Source organism: Odocoileus virginianus, chromosome 20 (assembly GCF_023699985.2).
Source record: "Odocoileus virginianus isolate 20LAN1187 ecotype Illinois chromosome 20, Ovbor_1.2, whole genome shotgun sequence".
Classification (NCBI taxonomy): Eukaryota; Metazoa; Chordata; class Mammalia; order Artiodactyla; family Cervidae; genus Odocoileus; species Odocoileus virginianus.
In genome coordinates, this window is record NC_069693.1 from 8,309,190 (window position 1) to 8,328,271 (window position 19,082).

The window sequence follows — 19,082 nt, forward strand, 5'->3', positions numbered from 1 at the left end:
TCACCACCAGCAGTTCAGGGGTCCTCACCTCCCGGACAGTGAGCCACACTACAAGACACCCCCTCTCTACCTCACCACCAAAGACATCCAGTGCAGCCATCTCTGCGTGGATCGCTGTGGGGATGAGCTGCTCACTCCCAACCCTCGGGTCCCCCCCTTTCATTGCTTTAGAAAGTGCGGGAGTCTTTCCGGAACCTGTACCATCTGCCTCCCAGTCATAGCCAGAGATACACACAGGTCCCAGTTTAAACACCCTGCCATTCCAGTCACCAGATCTTCATTTCTCCCCACTCCACCCTGACCCTTCAGTCATAAACTGAGGGATCCCAAAGGCAAATACGTTTATTTACAAAACTCACTTACCCTCCCTCCCAGCATGCCATGCCCACGGGAGGGGGTGGGGTGGGGCCTCACACCCTGAGACCCCTAAGAGCACCAGGAGGGGCGGGGGCCTGGGCGGGGCCAGGACACACCAGCCCCACCCCCACACCGAATCCAGCGGTGGGTGGAGTTGGAGGAGCAGTAGTCCACATCCGAGGTCACGACCGCGTGTCCAGTCGGTTCATGTATTCCTGCAAGGCTTTCAGGCGGGCATCTATTTCGGCCATGTCAGCCGCCTGGTGGTCTGAGCTGTACTCTGTGAGAGCAGGCATGGGTGTGGGGGTCTGTAAGGGGCCCAAAATCCTGCCCTCGGTACCGTCCCAGTGGGCTCTGGGGCAGGGGGAGGTGTGGAGTCCCAGGCTCACCTTTGATGGGAACCCAGCTCCCCGAACTGGCCAGGCGTCTCTGACGGCGACCACGTTCAAGGGGGGTGGACTTCTGCTGCTGGGGATGGCAGGAAAGGGGGTCAGGCACCCTCTATTCCCGCACCCCCCAAACCCCACCAGAAATTCTGAACTAAAGGACCTCACAAAAATAAGGGGTGACATCTGCTGAGCACTTATGCAAAACAAGAGCCTTGTATCTTCACCAGAACCTTCTGAGGTGAATACTATTACCATTCCCATTTAGCCGATAAACTATTGATAGCTACAGAAGCTAAGTAACTCCCTCAATCACACACGTTATAGCAAGCGGAGGCAAGTTTTAAGACCTGGCAATTTGAGGCCAGAGCCTTGCTGTTAATCAGCATCCCTTTCGACTCAGTGGTAAAGAACCTGCTGGCCAATGGAGGAGGTGCGGGTTCCATCCCTGAGTCGGGAAGATCCCCCTGGAGAAGGAAATGGCAACCCACTCCAGTATTCTTGCCTGGGAAGTCCCACGGACCGGGGAGCCTGGCAGGCTACAATCCTTGGGGTTGCAAAGAGTCGGACACGACTTAGTGACTAAACAACAGCCAGCCTCCACCGCACCGTCATTCTCCCCTCCAACCCGAAGGTCTCCAGAGGAAACCCGAACCGCCTTTTACAACCCGGCCCCCTAGAATGGAATCATGGGAGGAAAAGAGCGGAGCTTCTGGTGGTTTAATGCTGCCCCGCCTTCTCCAAAGCCCAGGAAAGACACTCACTGTATTGAACCCACTCCACGTGGTGGGGCTGGGCGGCTTCCCGCGGCGGTGAACGCTGAGAGGAGGGGGTGATCAGAACCAATGCGAAAAGTCTGGGGCACCTCCCATCTCGCACTGTTCCAAGCTTTCAAGGCTCCAGCATCCATCACCCAATCTCCCCTCAAAAGAGTGTTTCCAATCTCCCCAGACATTCGTTTGGAGGCGGTCCTTTCTTTCCCCCAGCCAAAGTTTTACCCTCGAGGGAGGGACTCGGAGAAATCCTCTAACTCGCTGCAGGAGCTGGCGGACGAGTAGCGGCTACGGAAACTGTCCACTAGGGGGAGATGGAGAGTGTAAGCCTCGCGCACCGGCCACAGTCCTGCCCAGACCTCCCGCCAGCCCAGTTACCCGAGGAGCTGCGGTTTCGGGAGCGGTTAGCCGCGTCTCCTCGACCGGTCACCGCTGCCGGCGGCCGAGTCTGGCGAGACCAGGAGACGGACGGGCCGTCCCCACTTCCTCCGCTGCCCAATCGGTTCCGCTGCTGCTGCCTGGGGGACGAGAAATGAGGCGTCCACCTGTGCGCCCAGTCCCGGGAAAGGCGTGGCTGAGCCCCTTCGGGTCACAGCTAAACAGGGGGAAACCATGCGGAAACACAGACTAGGGAGGGGTGTGAGAGACAAGCCAGGGGGCGATCAGGAGAGGAGAGGAGATGGAGGTCGGGTGGGAAGCAGAGCAGGCGACAGGTGATGGAGATGGGAGAAGGGGTTGGATGAAGGTGTGCTTCAGAGCGGCAGGGAAAGGGGCAGGGCTAGGGGCAGGTGAGGATGAAACATGCTCTAACTTCATCTTGATCTCTCTCTGCTTCTTCTCCTTGGCTTTCACAAAGGCTGTTGGGTCGAAACGGGGCACGCGACCACCTAGGACCGGGTGGGGGTGGGGTGTGGAAAGGAGGAGGTTGGGGTCACGCCCCCACAGTTCTAGTCCCACCCACCTCCTCCCACGGGCAGGGCAGGGCCGTCACAGACCTGTGGGCGAGGGCGAGGGGCGGGCAGGGCGACCTCGACCCCGGCCCCCGCGGCCGCTCTCCCGGGATGAAGAGCGGGCGGCACCACGGCCACGCGACGTGGAGCGCTCCCGGGACGTGGAAGCCCTATCTTCCCGCGCCGAGGACGACACCACCGGCGGGGTCCGTCTCCTGGGAGCACAGACGCAACGCACTGTAAGTTTCCCACCGGCGACAACACTCTTCCTGGACTGCACCATCTTCGAACATTCAGTCCCAACCCCCCTCCACCCCCGCAGTCAACTCTTAACATTCACATTCTTACACACGGTCCTCACAGATCTCTTTCCCCCAGGCTTCACCGCTCAGAACCCAACCACCCCCCTAAAAAAAACCATCTGTCAGTTCCCTACATTCTAACACATCCTCTCAGAAGACCCTTCTCCCAGAGGTCTCCCAAGCTCCCTGGAAATCATCCCCAATTTTTCAACACGCACCCCAATACATGCCAGCAAACATCACCGGGATCTCTATCTGCTTAGCCACGCCCTCTCGCTCAACTAGCCTTCAGGCTCCGCCCCTCTGCGGTCCCTAGCTCCAGATCCGGCCTCCCAAATGCCGCCTCAGGCCTGCCCATCTCTCTACAGACCCCGCCCATCGTCTTCAACTACAGACTTCTTCCCTAAGCCGCTGGCAGTCCATTAGGTCCCTCCCATCCCTCCATTCCCGCCCACTCTCAGGCCCCACCATCCTCTCCATCCTACCTGGGCCCCGCCCCGTCCCTCAGGCCCCGCCCAGCCACCTGAGCTCCGCCCCGACCATCTCGCCCCGGAGCCCACCCGCAGGTCCGAAGCGTCGAGGCCCCGCCCCAGGCGCGCCCCTCACCCCCTCTTGTACAGGGCCAGCTCGGTGTTCAACGCCTTCAGCCGGGCACGCAGGCTCCGCTCCGACGCCTTCACCTCTTCGAGCTGCCAGGAGGGAAGAGGGGCGTGGAGGTCCAGACTGAAGCCAAAGTCCGGGCCCCGCCGGCCGCCCCGCCCCCTCACCTCCTTGGCCAGGCGGCGGCAATCCTGGCTTCGGCGGCCGGACCCGCGGTGCCCGAGGCCGCGCTCCTGCCGCAACTCCAGCTCCAGCCCGCGCACAAGCCCGCGTAGCGACTCGACCTCCTGGCGCGCCGCCCGCCCGGCCAGCGCCTCTTCGCGCGACCTGCCCAGCTGGGCCTCCAGGTCGCGTTTCTCAGACGCCAAGCGTGACACCCTGGGAGGAGGAGGTAGAAGGCGAATGCCGGGGCCGGGTGAGGGCCACGGTCCCGTACTCTGCCCTCCACCCGGGTGGGCACGCACCGCTTGTTGATCGGTAATTAGAGAAATGCAATTAAAAACCACCAAGAGATGCTGGGTTGACAGGACCTTTTTAAGACAAGGATCCAGCTCTCAACGTCCACACCCACCAGTCCCAACATCACCTGACACCAGGCAGATACACAGGACCGCGGAGGAAGGCGCCCCAGAAACCTGAATCTGATTAACCTATCGGCTTAACAACCACTTCACAGGAAATACAGGGGACTACATGAATCACAGTGATAAAAACCAACAAGACCCCTGGTGGTCCAGTGGTTAAGACTTCGCCCTTGCTTCCACTGCAGAGGGGAAGGGGTTCAATCCCTGGTTGGGGAACTAAGATCCCAAAAGCCATGTGGCAAAAAAAAGAAAAGAAAATCCAGAATGTGGGAAACTGTATAAATAAACTGGCTTCTTCCACAAAGCAGCAGCATGAAAAAAGGAGGTAGAGGGGACTGTAATAAATTAAGAGATTTAAGAAACATATCAACAAACTGTAATGTGGGGCCTGAATAATTATTCACACAAGCAAATTACTAAAAGACATTTGTTTACCCTGGCATTAAGGTATTTTTGTTAGCTTTGTTGGATGTCATAACAGTGCTTATGTTTGTTTATCAAAAATAACCTTATATGTTAAAAGATACATATTGAAATGTTTACAGAGGAGATCCAATATCTGGGATTTGCTTCTCAGAGGACAGGAAAGGGTGTAGATCAAATAAGATGGGCAAAATGTGTTAGATAACTATTGAAGCTGGGGCACAAGTACCTGTGTGTTATACTGCTACTTCTGTGTATGCTTGGGATTTTTCCTAATTAAACGTTTTTTAAAACTCTGTGGCTCCCCGACACTCTCCAAGGAGCTTCTCCATTTGGTCCCTTCCAGCTGACTTCCCCGCTCCCCTCCTCTCCTCCCACCTCCCTCTCCCACGATGCTCTTTTCAAATGCAGTTCCCTCCTGAACCAGCTCTCCTCCTCCTGGCAGGAATGACTCCACTCATCCTCCAAACATCAAGTCCCCAGTGAAGCCTGCCTGGCCCCCCACCCCAGCCAGGGGTGAGGTCAGGTCCCTCAAGTCTCTGCCGCCACCCCCCCCCCCCCCTGCCTCCCGCCTCACCCGGCTCTCTGTACACTTCCTTCGCAGCACCAATCACTGATCAGCATGATTATCTGTTTTCTATCTATCCTTCCCCCAGCTCTCTGGTCAAGCCCAGTGTCGGGATCCAGGTTTTGTGGCGAGGCTGACTGTACTCAACTCTATTCCAGCTCCTACAAGCTGTGTGACCTGGGGCAGCTTCACATCTCTGTGAAGCTGGATTATAACACCACCTACCGATAAGGTTGTAGGAATCTATAAAGAGTGCTTAGACCGTGTCCAGCACTGAGTGATGGCTCAATAAACATCAAGTAGGGCCGGGAAGTGTACATGGCACACCGTAGGAACTCATTAAATGTTGGATGAGTGAATGAATGAATCTTGGCGTCTTTCCAAACTCCCTAACTTCAAGAATTGTCCGGCTATGGCTCTCAGGGCAGAGGGCGCCGTCTTGTGGCCATCCTGGGAAACACATGCACACAGCAGGAAGAATCACAGGGTTCTCCAGCCCAAAGAGCTCCCACCGCTGAAAGGGCAGAGGTCTGGTCCTTCCTGAGCGCTCAGTCCTGCCACCAGTGCACAGTGGCTGAGGAAGGGAAAGGGGCTTGAGCTGATTGCTTGGATTCTAGGTCAAGCCTGGCCATATTACTTCACTGTGTATGGGGCAAATTCTCTAACCTCTCTGGGCCTGTTTTCTATAAAATGGTAGTAGTGCGTACTTTGGGAGGATTAAACGAATTAAATCATTACAGTACTGAACAGAGTCCCTGGCACACAGTTAAATGCTCAATAAACATTAGCTATTGGTATTATTATTAATACTAAAGATAGTATTAGCCCTCCCCAATGTGTAGGACCACACCAGATGGAGACCAAGTCTGAAGCATAGAGCAGGCACTCAGTAAATATGCTAGGCACCTGTGCTTTTCTCACTTCACTCTTTCACTCCCCTTGTTTTCAAAACATTCTCACCAAGCACAGCCTTTGCACATGCTGTTCCCTCTGCCTAGAACACTCTTCCCCACCCCAAGAACCTACCAGGTTCCTGTTACAGCCTCCCAAAGCAGAGGCTCCCTTTCCTGTCTCACTCCATCTCTATTTGCAATATACTCAGGTGGGTATGTGATCAATGTCTCTGCCCCCTGGGCGAGCACTACCCCATGGGCAGGGAAAGGTCAGTAAAAAAAAGGCGCTTGGTGAAGGTGGATTCGACTGAATAGAGCCCTGCCTCACACTCTGCCTTTGCACCTGCCTTGCCCTTTGTGTGGGACACCCCAGCCTCACCAGGCAGTCAGGTCCCCCTCTGCACTCCCCCATCCATGGTGAATCTTCTCTGACTGCGGACATTGTCTTCCCTACTGGACTGGGAGCCCCAGGAGGACAGAACCAGGACTGTCTCAGTCATTGCTGTGTCCCCAGCACCATTAACACATGGCAGGCACAAAGGAGGGGCACAGAATAAATATCTGGGGAATGAGGGAGGGCCATCTTTCCAACACTGCTAAGCACTGGGTCCTGCGGTGCATGATGGGATGTGTCCCCTCCCCCAGCCCCTGCTGCCCACCCTACCCCCAAGACTCACTGTTCCCGCAGGTGCCAGATCTCAGTTTCCCGGCCGTCCCGAGTGTCCTGGACATCCAGCCCTCGAAGGCGGCTCAGCTCCTCCTTTAGTGAGCGAATGATGCCCTGCAGGACCACAGGGTCTGGCTTGCCCTGGTACGGGAGGGGCAGCGGGTAGTGAATCCTGAGAAGGATTAGAACCATGGCATCTCAGAGGCCAAGAATCCACCTGGGAAAGGACAGGTGACCATTTCTGGCCAAACACTACTACATGAAATTGGTTGAGAGTCTTCTGGGAACACTTTTGTTTTCCTGATGAAAACAGTAGATACAATTAGCAAGCACAGTTCTGTTTCATTCCCTTCTGCTTTGATACAGATGTAATGTCTGGAGGTCCGGCAGCTATTTTGTGACCAGAAAGAGATAAGGATGAGGTCAAAAAGCCAATACGTCAAAGATGACAAAAGAAAAACAAAAAGAGAAGGAACCTGAGTCCCTAATGGAGCTGTTGAGTAGCAGCCACCTACCTAGACATCTTGTTATGTGCTAAACTATTGTTTAGGGCCCTGGTAACGGTTATCCTGATACTTGCAGCCAAACACAATACTAAATCACATAAACCTCAACTTTTCAAAGGCAAGGCTTAAGCAATATCCCCACCTTGCCTGGGTACCAGGGGTTCCTAAGTCCGAGCCACATCCTCTTCCGCCTGACCACCAGCTATCAGCCTGGTGGGTACCCTTGTACCCACCTGTCAAACTCCACAGAGTAGATGAGGATCAGGTAGCGCTTGGAGTTGAGCTGGGCAGACCTTGAGGCCAAGGGGCCTGGGCAACCCCCCATCTTTCGGTTCCGCAGGGACTCCAGATCTGTGTAGGTCAGCAGGTCAAGGGTGACTGACTCACTGCTCTGTTGGAGAGAATGGAGGAGTTGCCAAAAGACGCAACATGGCCACTCCCAGATCACACAACATACACACCCGGGCCATGCCCTGATCATTTGTTGGGCTAGATGGGCCTGCCTACCCTGGGGCTATGGGTCAAGATGGCCCTGTGGTGCAGGATATCATCAGGGGGACAAACTGGAAAGAACCTCAACTCTCAGCCACAGGAGACAGCTTAGTGCTGTGACTTCCAAGCGTTGTCTACACAGCCCTGGGGGTCCCCGAGACCCTTTTAGGGGAGTACATGCAGTCAAAACAACTTGCAGAATAACACTAAGATGTCATCTGCCTTTTCTTGCCGTGCTGACTTGTGCACTGATGGTACAAAAGTCATGGTGGGTAAAACTGCTGGTGCCCATTAGCAGAATTCAAGCCGGGGCATCGAATGTACTAGCAACTGTTGTATATTCCACTCCTGCCCTACAGTCTCCACTTGGGGGGGGGGGGGGCGGGGAGGCAGAGAGAAACACACAAAGAGATAGATAAAAACAGAAAATGGAACCTAGGAATGTCCCTGATGAACCTGCAAAACTTATTAATTGTTTTGAATCTTGACCCTTGAGTACACAGATGTTTACTACTGTGTGTGACAAAATAGAAAGTCCACATTTGGCTGCATATCAAAGTGTGACACTTTCTAAGAAAACCACCTGTGGGACTGAACTTGGAGCTAAATTAGCCACTTTTTCATGGAACACTATTTTTACTTGAAAAGGTACTGACAGGCAAAACTATGGTTATTTAGTCTTTGATGTTTGGCAAGCATTTTCTCAAAAATGAACAAAGTGAGCCTGTCACTTGAAGAAAAACAGCTAACAGTATTTGTTGGCAACGATAAAATTCAACCTTTAAAGTGAAAATTCAAATTTTAGAAAACTTGTACCTGCCACTGCGGGCTTAACAGCTTCTCAATGTTGAAAGATTTTCCTGGCCAGATCAGTGGGGATATTAACAAATGTGACTTCCTGATACTGTATAATGAAATGTGTCAACCTCTGAAAGATCTGCAAGATTCCATGAAGCAATATTTCCCAAATGACCAACTCCTGATGTTACAAGTGATATTACAAACCCATGATGTTACAAAATAGGTAAAAAGATCTTGCAAAGTACAAGATATGCCAATAGATTTCAATATGACAGAATAGGAAAAATTCATTGATATGGTTTCAGATTCCACACTGCAAGAAACCTTTCAGAAACTATGACGTATCCGATTTTAATGTGTGAGCAGAATTATCTGAAAAAACTATTAAAGGACTCCCTTTGCCAGCTACATATCCTCCTAAGAAGGATTTTTTTTCCCCTGCATGTATGGCAACCAGGACACATCACAACAGACTGAAGAAGCACATGAGAACCTAGCAGTTATCTATTAAGCCAGACATTAAAGAGAGTTGTGATAATTTTTTTTTAAAAAATGACATTTCTTTCTAAATAATTTTGGTTTTGAGACTACTATTCCTAGAAATATTACTTAGGTCAATAACTGCTTTGTTATTGTTGTTTTTAAATGAGTTCATAAATATCTTTATATTTTTCTGTTTTAATTTATAACATGGCAAACAAATAATGCTAGATGAAACAGGCATAAACAAAAGCTCTTTGGTATCCTTGGTAATTTTTAAGCATATAAAAGGGTCCTGAGACCAAAAAGTTTGAGAACCTCTGGGTTAAATAAATCATGATGCATGGGTACACTTGAATGCTAAGCAACGACTAACAAAGATGACAAACTCAAAAGTTACAATAATAATAAAAATAGACAACACCTGTTTAGTGCTTATTGTGAGTCAGGCACTATTCTAAGCTTTTTACATAAAACTCATTTAACCTGCATAACACTATGAAAAGGGGACTATCATTCCCACATTACGGATAGGAAACCTAAGACATGGAGGGGAAGTAATTGGCCCCAGGCACCCAAGTAGTAAGTGGTAGTGATGAGTCTGACTTTAGCATCCATAATCTTGGCCACTATGCTATATTGCCTATAGACACCAAAATGTTAACAGTCTAAGGCGAGGGATAGAAAGGGAATTAAGACTCTCACTTTATAAGTCACACACATTAATATCATCACAATTTTATGAGTGTTAACTTTATCCATAATCAGAGAAATAATGCAGTTCACAGTTTTCAAATGATGTCTGAATAGTATCTATGTTCCAACCTGCTTCTTTTTTTCCTATTAATACTTTCAACTACTTGACATTTCTTTTTTTTCAATCATCTGTCTAGTGGGAGCACTAGAATGTCAGGTTCATGAGGGCAGATTTTGTGTCTTTTGTTCAGTGTTGTATTCCCAGTGCCTGGCACACAACAGATTCCCAGTAGGTGAAATGATTAGCTACATCCACTGATATGACTAAATTTTTATGAAATACTGTTGGATCTGTGTAAAAGGTTACAGAATACCTTGGGAAATTTATCAACTCTGTAAAATTAGAGATCTACAAATATACATACCACACATGTTCACAAGTGAATAGAGAAATGGAGAGATGGCTGGAGTGATTTTCATCAAAATACTAACAAAATAATACCAGGAGTGAGCATGAGGAATGCAGGGATTTTTACTTTCTTCTTTACATTTCTCTGTGACTTGAATTTTCTCCATGAGAATCACTGTCATCACAATTACAATGAGAATAAGCCATGTACATTTGGGAAAGAAGAAAAGACAGCCCTCCATTTCCTCAATGAAAGAGAAGTAGAAGGTCTTGCATACATCAGACGGGCGTCTACCCTCCCAGGGACCCAAAGGACAGAAACCTCCCCCAACCCTGGCCCCTACCTGGGTGAGGGCCGACTCCAGCATGTTACAGAAGATGCTGAACTGTTTGAAGTTCCCTGTCTTGTGAGTCAAATCTTCGATGACTAGGTAGAGAGAAAAGTCCTTCCTGAGGTCTGATCACTTGCCCAGCCCAAGGGCAATGCACCCAAGCTTTCCACCTTTCCCCAACACGAGTGCCTCTGGCCCCAGGGATGAGTCCTAGACACCCTCCCCCCCTTAGAGAGCTCTGGTCAGGTAGAAGGGCCAGGTGGGCAGGATCCTGACTGGCCTCATCTTCTGGGAGACGCTGACTCTGGGGAAGGACAGGCGAGCCCACCCAGGCAGGCATACTCACAGCTGGCATCGAACTCGCCCCGCCACTGGTCGGCCGTCATCCGGTCCTCCACCTCCAGCTCCAGCACCTGCCCAGACACCGTCACCCGCACGGCGTGCTCCACACCCCGGAAGACGTAGTCTACCTGCAGGCCAGCTGGCTGGTCCATGGCCAGTGTCGCTGGAGAGGCAGACGAGACAGAGACCCAGAGGGGCTGAGAGCCCAGGCTTAGGAGCTGGAAGGCCAGAATCCTGGTCCCACCAATGTACCACCTTAGGAAAGAGACTCTGCCTCTCTCTGCTTCGTTTCCTCATCTGGAAAATGGGTACAGAAACAGCACCTACCTCATAGAGCTGGCATGAGGATGACATTGAACAATACACATAAAGGCCCTGGGAACTGTGTTCTGCACGTTATTAAGCCTAATATATGCTGATTAATAGAATATATGATTTCCAATAAGAGAATCATGATTAATAATATTATTAATTTATTAATCCTTATATGCATTATATATTTATTACTTGTTCATTTATTCAAACATTTGCGAAGAAAAGGTCAAGCAGGAAAGAGAGATGGAGCATTGAGATCAGGCTGGGCAGGGATTTTAAATAGGGGGTCAAGGGCAGGCCTTCTGTGGAGGTGACATTTGGGCAGAGAACTGAAGGAGGTCAGGGAACAAACCATGTGGCTACCCCTAAGCAGCGTGGCCCAAGTCAAGAGAAGAGCCAGTGCATGGCTAACAGATTCTCCATGAGACACCTGAAGCATTTACACTGAATTAATAATTGATCTTCTTCATTAGTCCATTGCGAGTATAAGGACTTTCTCTTAGCCAACAGGACTACCACTCACTGTTGGTGCTAGAGGAGCTGGAGCAGGGGGCCAGGCCTCCATCCTCAGCCCGAGTTCTAGGGAACCATTCAGAATGCCAGCCCCGGGCTGCCTGGGTTCATAACCAGCTTCAGCTCTGGGCATGTACATGGGCGAGAAACTTAACCTCTCCTGGAGCCAGATTCCTTATCCTTAAAGCACATGCCCTGACATACTGAGTGAAGTAAGTCAGAGAAAGAAAAACAAATATTGCATATTAACGCATATATACGGCATCTAGAAAAATGGTACAGATTTGGAACCATTTGGTGCAGAATGGAACCTACCTGCAGGGCAGGAACAGAGACGCAGATGTAGGAAATGGTCTTAAGGACACAGGCAGGGGGAAGGAGAGAGTGGGACGGATTGAGAGAGTAGCACTGACATATACACTCTAACTCGCAGAACAGATAGAGCACGGGGAGCTCAGCTTGGCTCTGTGATGACCTAGAGGGGTGGGGTGGAGGGTGGCTGGGAGGGACGCACAAGATGAGGGGGATACATGTACATTTATAGCTGATTCACATTGTACAGCCAAAACTAACACAACATTGTAAAGCAATTGTACTCCAGTTTAAAAAGAAAAAAATAAAGCACATGCTATCCTGGGTGCTAAGGATATGCTGAGAAACCAGATTCTATCCCTACCCTCAAAAGGGTAGCAATAGTTAGAGACCTAAAAATGTCAAAAGGAGAAAGAGGATGCTAGGGGGGTGGGGGTTGCTCTTTTAGCTAAGGTGGCCAAGGAAGCGCCATGCCCTCCTCACTGAGCAGAGGCCTGGAGGGAAGAGGGGAGACAGGTGAATATCTGGGGAACAGGCTCCAAGTAGAGGGAACAGCCAGGCAAAGTCTTCAAGGTGGGATGTTCCTAGTTCATTCTTAAAACAGCAAGGAGGTCAACGTGAGGGAGGGAGAGGGGAAAGTGAGGAGATAAGAGATGTAACGGGCCAGATGATGTTCCTGCAGGCCTTTGTAAGCCCATAGGAGGATAACAGCATTCATCTCCTTGGATTGGTGTAAAGATTAAATGAATTAACCATGTTAAAATCTCAGCAAAATTGAGCCATGCATGACACACACCAAGCATTCAATATGTATCGGCATCATCATCACTTTTTTTTTATTGAAATGTAATTGATGGACATTATGTTAGTTTCACAGTGACTTGACATCTATACACATAATGGAATGATCACCATGATAAGTCTAGGAACCATCTGTCCCCATACAAAGTTACTTCAATATTATTGACCATATTATGTGGCTTGCTTTATAACTGGAGGTTTGTGTCTCTTAATCCTCTTCATCTATTTCATCCCCACACCTGACCATCATTATTCTTATTATTACTACTCTGTTTTGTTTCTGAGCTTGAGAGGGACTAGAAAGACAAGGCAAGCCCATTCTCTCCCAAGTGTACAGATGGAGAAACTGTGGCTCCGCAAGACAAACAGCGCCGTCCAGAGTCCCACAGGTGCTCCAAAGACAAAGCCACCAACAGCTGCCCCCTACTCAGATCCCTGGGACCCCTCCTGTGCTTAACTTCCTTCTCTTCCCATCACCTCCTTTGGTCCTCACATTTTCCCCAGTTTAGTCCTTCCTGAAGTCTGATAATAGAAAATTTAATATTTTGAGAAAAAGACGAGCCCTGGGAATTCGCTGCTGGTCCAGTGGTTAGGACTCCTTGCTTTCACTGCAGAGGGCCTGGGTTCAATCCCTGGTTGGGGAACTAAGATCCTGCAAGCCACACACAGTGCAGTCAAAAAATAAATCAATAAAATTAAGTGCCACTATTGGAAAAAAAAAATGAGCCCTGAATCTCTTAGGTCAGTGATTTTTAATCTTTTTAGAGTCCTAGAGCCTTTGCAAATCTAATGAGATCTCTGAAGTCTCCCCAGACAAATGAATAGATCCAAAACTTTTGCCAAGTAATTTCAGGGCCTGCCAGAATACCACTTCTGAAGCCCATCCACAGACCCCTTTTCTCAAAGACCCAAGGACAATTGCCTGAGCCCCAGACATCTTGAGAGGCTTCTCTGACCCTAGGTCCAGGCTAACTTTATTTGGGGAAGGCGTCTCTGGTGCTTTGGAGGCGCTGATGAAATCTGGAGACCACTTTCCCTTGGAAAATTCACACTCTCACAACTGTACTTTCATTCTCCGGAGTTTCAGAAGTGGGGCTTAATAATTACTGACCTACTGGCAAACAAACAGCTACACATTCAACATATCCCTCATTCCCTGGCCCTCAATACGGGTGCCAGGCAGCGCTAGCCCCGCCCCACCGGGTGCTCTAAACCCCGCCCACCCACTCTGCCCCGCCCACGCCGCAAGCCAATCAGCGGCGGCGCCGTACGGGTTACCAAGGAGTCAAAGAGAGCTGCGGAACACCTGACAAGCCACGCAGCCTAACCGGCCCTAATTCACCGTCCTACTCTTCGTACCTGATCCGGGAGACAGAGGAGGAAGAGGGCCTGCCCCACCCCATCCCGGCTGCTAACCCGGCCCCGCCCTCCTCCTTACCCACTCCCGCACAGAAGCCCCCCATTCACAGCCCTTCAGTTGATAACAAGGACTTTCTCATCCAATTGTCCTGATGACACACCCGCCCACCTCAGTCCCCAGATACTAAGCCGCTGAATAGTTTGCCCGAATTCAACCCTCTTCTTACACCTGCCTCCCTCACCTGCACAAACTTTACCCACTCCCCTCCCTCCATTCCCTTCTAGACAGAATAACCTCCACACTCCCCAGCCAGTTCGACTCTCCCCTCCTGACCCCAGCTCCCCAACACACTCATTCCCTATATTCTGGCCACGACCCCTTCTTCCAGTCCCCCATGTTCTATTGGGGCTCCCCCTACATTCTACTTGAATTTTGTCCCCCCTATGCTGTTCCGCCTGGATTCTGTCCGCATATCGGCCCAAGGTTCTACTCCACACACAGCCCATTTTTCAGCCTGTATTCCATAACCCTCGTATTTCATCTGGATTCCGTCCCCTCTCAAATTCTATGTAAACTCCCTCTCTCTCCCGCCCCCCACATTTTCCATTTCTCTTCTCTTGATCACCACGCCCGGACCCTGCGATCCTCCAGACCCTGAGCCCCTCCTCCCTCCACGCCCGACCCCACCCCCACTGCCCTTCTACCTGCATCCCCCATCCTTGCTCTGTGACTCCAAGCAGTGAGTGCTCTGTGACCGCCGACCAGTGGCCCATCCTAGTTGCTGGTTTTGTTCCAGTACCAAGTCTCTCCTAGATCCTCTCCGCCTCAGCTTCCTGACACGTTCCCCCTCCCCAACCCACCCCGGATGCCTTGCCTTTGAGGCGCCGCCCCCCACCCCACCCCCGTCAATCCGTGACGTCAGAACCTCCACTTCGTGCACTAAGTGTGGACTCTCCAGCGCCCCATTCTGGTCCACACACCCCCATTTCCCTGGCCTCATGACATCATGGTTTTAGTGCACGAGTGCATGCGCGCGCGCACACACACACTCATTTTCCAACTCCCAGCCTTCTCATCTTTCACTAAAGTGACCCACCTGTGCATTTTCAATGTTACATTACCACCCCAGCTCCTCTTCCCAAACTCTGCTCCCTAGATATTTCAGATTTCACAGCCATCACCCCAGGACCGACCAGAGCTGACAATCCTCTACGCTGGGCTCCCCCAAAACAAATCCACATCACCACCTCCCACACCAGACATGGGTAAATCCCCACCCCTGATGGTTGTTTCCCCAGTATCTGCCACCCCCAAACAGTCCAGCCAGTCATGACCTAGTGCACACATGCACGCACACGCGCGCACGCGCACACATGGCCTGGCCTAAGTAACTCATCCTAGCCCCATTCCAAGCTCATGGCCCCTGCCCCCCACCATCACATGGGTGAATTAGGGCTGAACAAATCCCCCTCTCCCTTAGCCCTGCACTCCAAAATACAGACCAAAGCCTTCCACATTATCCCCTTGGAATGTACCGACCCCAAAACCCTTTAAGACACCCCACCATGCAGACCTCCATAGCGCACACTGAGGCCCATCACCGCCCCCCGGGTATCAGACTCTACCTCCCCTACCACCCCCCAAACGAGCTTTGCCTGAGATAAGCACCATGCCCACGAACAACCAATGAGTCACCGTTAGTTCCTGTTAGTTCCGCTCTCTGGGAGGTACTGTAACCAACCCCCTTTTACGGAAGATGAAACTGAGACTTGCCTGGAATCCTGCAGTGAGGGTCTGGCACATTCACTCTCTACTCATTCCTCAGCGGCCCTTCCCTGACTACCTTCCAGTTCCTCCCCTAACCCTCTGCTCCTTTTCCTCCCAGAACAAATCCAAATGGGGCCTCACACCTTAAGCACGGTACATGATGTAAGTTGGGGACTCCAGGGTTCAGATCCTAACCTGCAATGTGACCCTGGGCAAGGCATTTAGCCTCTCCCAACCTCTCCCCATTGGTAAAGCAGGGATAAGAAGAACTCCTGCCTCACATAGGATTATTGTGGGAACTGAATTAGTCAGTATATATAAGGTGCTTCAAATAGTGCCTGGCACTCGGTCAGCTGTAACCATCTGTGCAACTAGCTGATGATAAGTTGGCAAGCCAGAGGCCCACGAGGGCAAAGCCATTTTGATCATTCTTGCATCTTCAGCTCCCCAGGCCTGGGGATCAGCAGCTGCTTGTGAATTCATGCTCAATTCCAGGAGACAGGGTTCAAGGCACCGGAGAAACGGGCAAGGTCTTCTCTCAGCTCACTCCTCTGTCACCTTCCAGGTCTCAGCTCCAGTGTCCCCTCCTGCAGGAAGCCCTCCCTGACTCACAAGCTGAGTAAAGGACTGCCTCAACCACTTCAGGGTTCCCAACACCAGCCAGCACCAGGCCAACTACAAAAGGGGAGCTGAATGATGAAGAGTTCCACCCTGAGCTCTGAACTGACCTGTTTCTCAAAGTAAGGGCTGCAAACCTTCAGCTTCAACATGGGAGCTGGTGACAAGGCAGTATCCTGGGCCTGGTCCCAAAGCTAGAGGCAGAATCTCTGGAGGTGGGCCCAGAAGTCTGCATTTCCCACAAGCTTCCCCAGCACAAACTAGAGCTGAGATGATCTGCCCCTGACCACCATATTCTGCCCAGTTTATGACCCCATCTAGACTCCAAGACACAACCCAATACCCTCCCAAAGCTTAACAATCCTGCCCTATATCACAGGGAGACCTCTCAAGAAATATAACGGTGAAACAGTACAAGTACACCTTTAAGCACTATGCACATTTCCAGTTGCTGAGTTATATCCACTGGGCTACTTCGACGGCCCTCAATTGGAGCCCACACTCTAGTGAGGGACGTCAAAGTAGCCCAGTGGATATAAACAAACACTAATCTACATCAGGTACTGGTAAGTGTTATGAAAAAAAATAAAGCCAGAGGGTGACAGGAGCTATTTTGGTTTGGGTTGTCAGTGAGAGCCTGGAGGAATTCAATGCAGACATAGGGGACAGCAAGTATGTTTCCCAAGTGGAGATTTTATTGCTGTGTTTGAGGGACAGCAAAGGGGTTGGGGCAACTGAAGCAGGATGAACAAGTGGGATTGGTGGGATTTGAGAGCATGGAGGAGGGGGAGCTGGATCAGGTAGGGTTTTGTAGGCTTAGCGAAGACCTTTACTGGATGAGATGGGAGCTATGGGAGTGTTATGAACAGGGGAGCAACATGATCTGACTTTTGAACTAACTGGACCGTGGGGTCAAGGGTAGAGGCAGGGAAGTCAGTGAGAAGGCCACTGCAACAGAACAGGTGATGGCTTTTGCCAGAATGTAGCCAAGGAGATGGTGAAATATGACTGGATTCTGGATGTGGTGTTTTTCTTTTTTTCAAGCTACGCTGTGTGACATGTGGAATTTTAGTTTCCCAACCAGGGATCGAACCCGCACCCACTACATTGGAAGCACAGAGTCTTAACACTGAACCACCAGGGAAGTCCCATGTGTTCTGAAGGTTGATCCATGAGACTTGCTGACTGACGGACAGTACATGGGTGAGAGTACAGGAAGGGGTGAAGGCCGACTCCAAGGTTTCTGTCCTGAGTACCTGGAAGGATGGAACTGTCATCAACTAGGTTTGGAGGCTGAAGGGGAAAACTCCAAGTTTAGTTTGGGACTCCAAGTTTAGTTTAGTTTTGAAGTCTGTGTGTCAGCTGGACTTCCAAGTAGAGAAGAGCCAGCCACTGCACACATGAGCCTTCAGTTCAGCATAGAGACTCCAAATGGAGATGTATACACTTAGAAACATCACTACACAAAGAGTATATGAAACCAAGAGACTGGGTGAGGCCACCAGGTGAATGGTATAGCCAAAGAAGAGACAAGGTCATTCTACTGGTGAGGAAGCTGAGGCACAGAGGGTTAAACAACTCACCCAGTGGCAGGGCCAACGTTCAAACTCAAGCAACTCATGCCAGAGCCCACACTCTTAATCACCCGTGGCGTTATTAAGAAGTCTGAGTTAATTCACATGCAACATTTGGTAGGTGCCTGGCACACAGCCCTCAGTAAACGTTACGTGTATCACAAGCCTTCACAAGTCGTCAAAACACACCCTCATCCCTGGAGTCTTCACTCATTCCTTCCAACAATATTGTTCTTCACCTGCCCTGCATCCAAATCAAAGCTTGTTAACTGATGGCAGGGACCTCCACCACTCCACATCGCAATGTAATAACCCTCTGTCTTAAAACCTCCCCTTAAATTGCAAGTCTGACCTACAAGGGCATTTCTACGTTTCACCATCTGCTGTATCCTACTTTACACACTTTCCCGTTTCAAGAGCCTCATGCGAAACAGAAAACACCCCCGACTCACTCCCCGGTCTCACAACCTCTCACGAAAGCGCCTACCCGTGTTAAAGGCAACCCCTCCCGATTCTCACACTACCAGGTCAGATGCCTGCTCAGCCCATTCTCCCCCAGAGCACCCCCTCCCCCCCAGGATCGCTAGCCCGACCCGTGCACCCGCAGCCCTAGCAGTCTCTCACCTTCTCCAGGGACGCCCCTCCTCGCGAGCAGTTCAACTGCCGAAGCTCCCGCCCCGCCCCAGGATCCGGCCTTCTCGCTGCAGATTGGTTCTGGCTTACTCGCAGCCAAGTTCTCATTAGTCAAAACAGACGCCCGTCAGTTCAGCCCCTCCAGAGCTTGCAATTGGTCAACTCGGAAGAGACGTTCCGAAATGGGTCGGGTCGTCAGTCTCCTCTCCAATCACTATTGGCTGGAAACTACTGCCAATCATAGAAAGAAGGTTGTTCCTGGGACAGGAGGAAATCCCGGAAGTACCTCTTTGACTCCGCCCATAACGCCCTGCGGCAGATCAGGCCACGCCCACATGGGCGGGGCGGGAAAGTGTCCGACGCGCATGCGCAGAGGGAGATCTGCGCCGCGGGTTAAGATGCTACGGAAATGTTCTTAGCATGAAGACTTGTTGAGATTTATCGTCGGTCGGTGTGTTCCAAGCCTGCACTTAGCAGTTTGCAGGCCTTTGCTTATTTAAAGTTAGCAAAAACTCTGCACTGTGGGAACTATTATAATTCCCTTCTGTCACTAAGGAAATAGGCTCAGAGAGGTACAGCCACTGGCCCGGGATCACACAGCTTGAAAACTACCCCTGTTTTGGTTTAA

At 50.8% G+C, this 19,082-nt stretch overlaps 1 protein-coding gene and 1 long non-coding RNA gene across 4 annotated transcripts; one reads left to right on the forward strand and one right to left on the reverse strand.

Annotated features, from left to right (window-relative positions):
- Positions 1 to 324: 324 nt before the first annotated feature.
- Positions 325 to 18,555, reverse strand: CCDC61 (coiled-coil domain containing 61). Of its 3 annotated transcripts, none has more exons than XM_020898081.2 (14): positions 18,446 to 18,555; positions 10,566 to 10,724; positions 10,232 to 10,314; positions 7,243 to 7,400; positions 6,514 to 6,675; positions 3,536 to 3,746; positions 3,375 to 3,457; positions 2,512 to 2,681; positions 2,328 to 2,403; positions 1,895 to 2,034; positions 1,742 to 1,820; positions 1,508 to 1,562; positions 747 to 825; positions 325 to 637 (listed from the first exon to the last, which is right to left on the reverse strand). In XM_020898081.2, exons 2-14 carry the CDS (start codon positions 10,711 to 10,713, stop codon positions 540 to 542), a joined length of 1,542 nt encoding a protein of 513 aa, XP_020753740.2. In that variant the 5' UTR covers positions 10,714 to 10,724; positions 18,446 to 18,555; the 3' UTR covers positions 325 to 539. The 3 variants fall into 3 exon arrangements, with proteins under 3 accessions (XP_020753740.2, XP_070306778.1, XP_020753739.2); XM_070450677.1 differs by lacking the exon at positions 18,446 to 18,555 and adding an exon at positions 14,567 to 14,686 and having other exon boundaries at positions 747 to 822; XM_020898080.2 differs by lacking the exon at positions 18,446 to 18,555 and adding an exon at positions 14,567 to 14,685.
- LOC139029826 (uncharacterized) lies at positions 14,708 to 16,396 on the forward strand. Its single transcript, XR_011482057.1, has 3 exons — positions 14,708 to 15,127; positions 15,748 to 15,791; positions 16,195 to 16,396. It is a non-coding gene; the product is annotated as an uncharacterized lncRNA (long non-coding RNA).
- Positions 18,556 to 19,082: the final 527 nt, after the last annotated feature.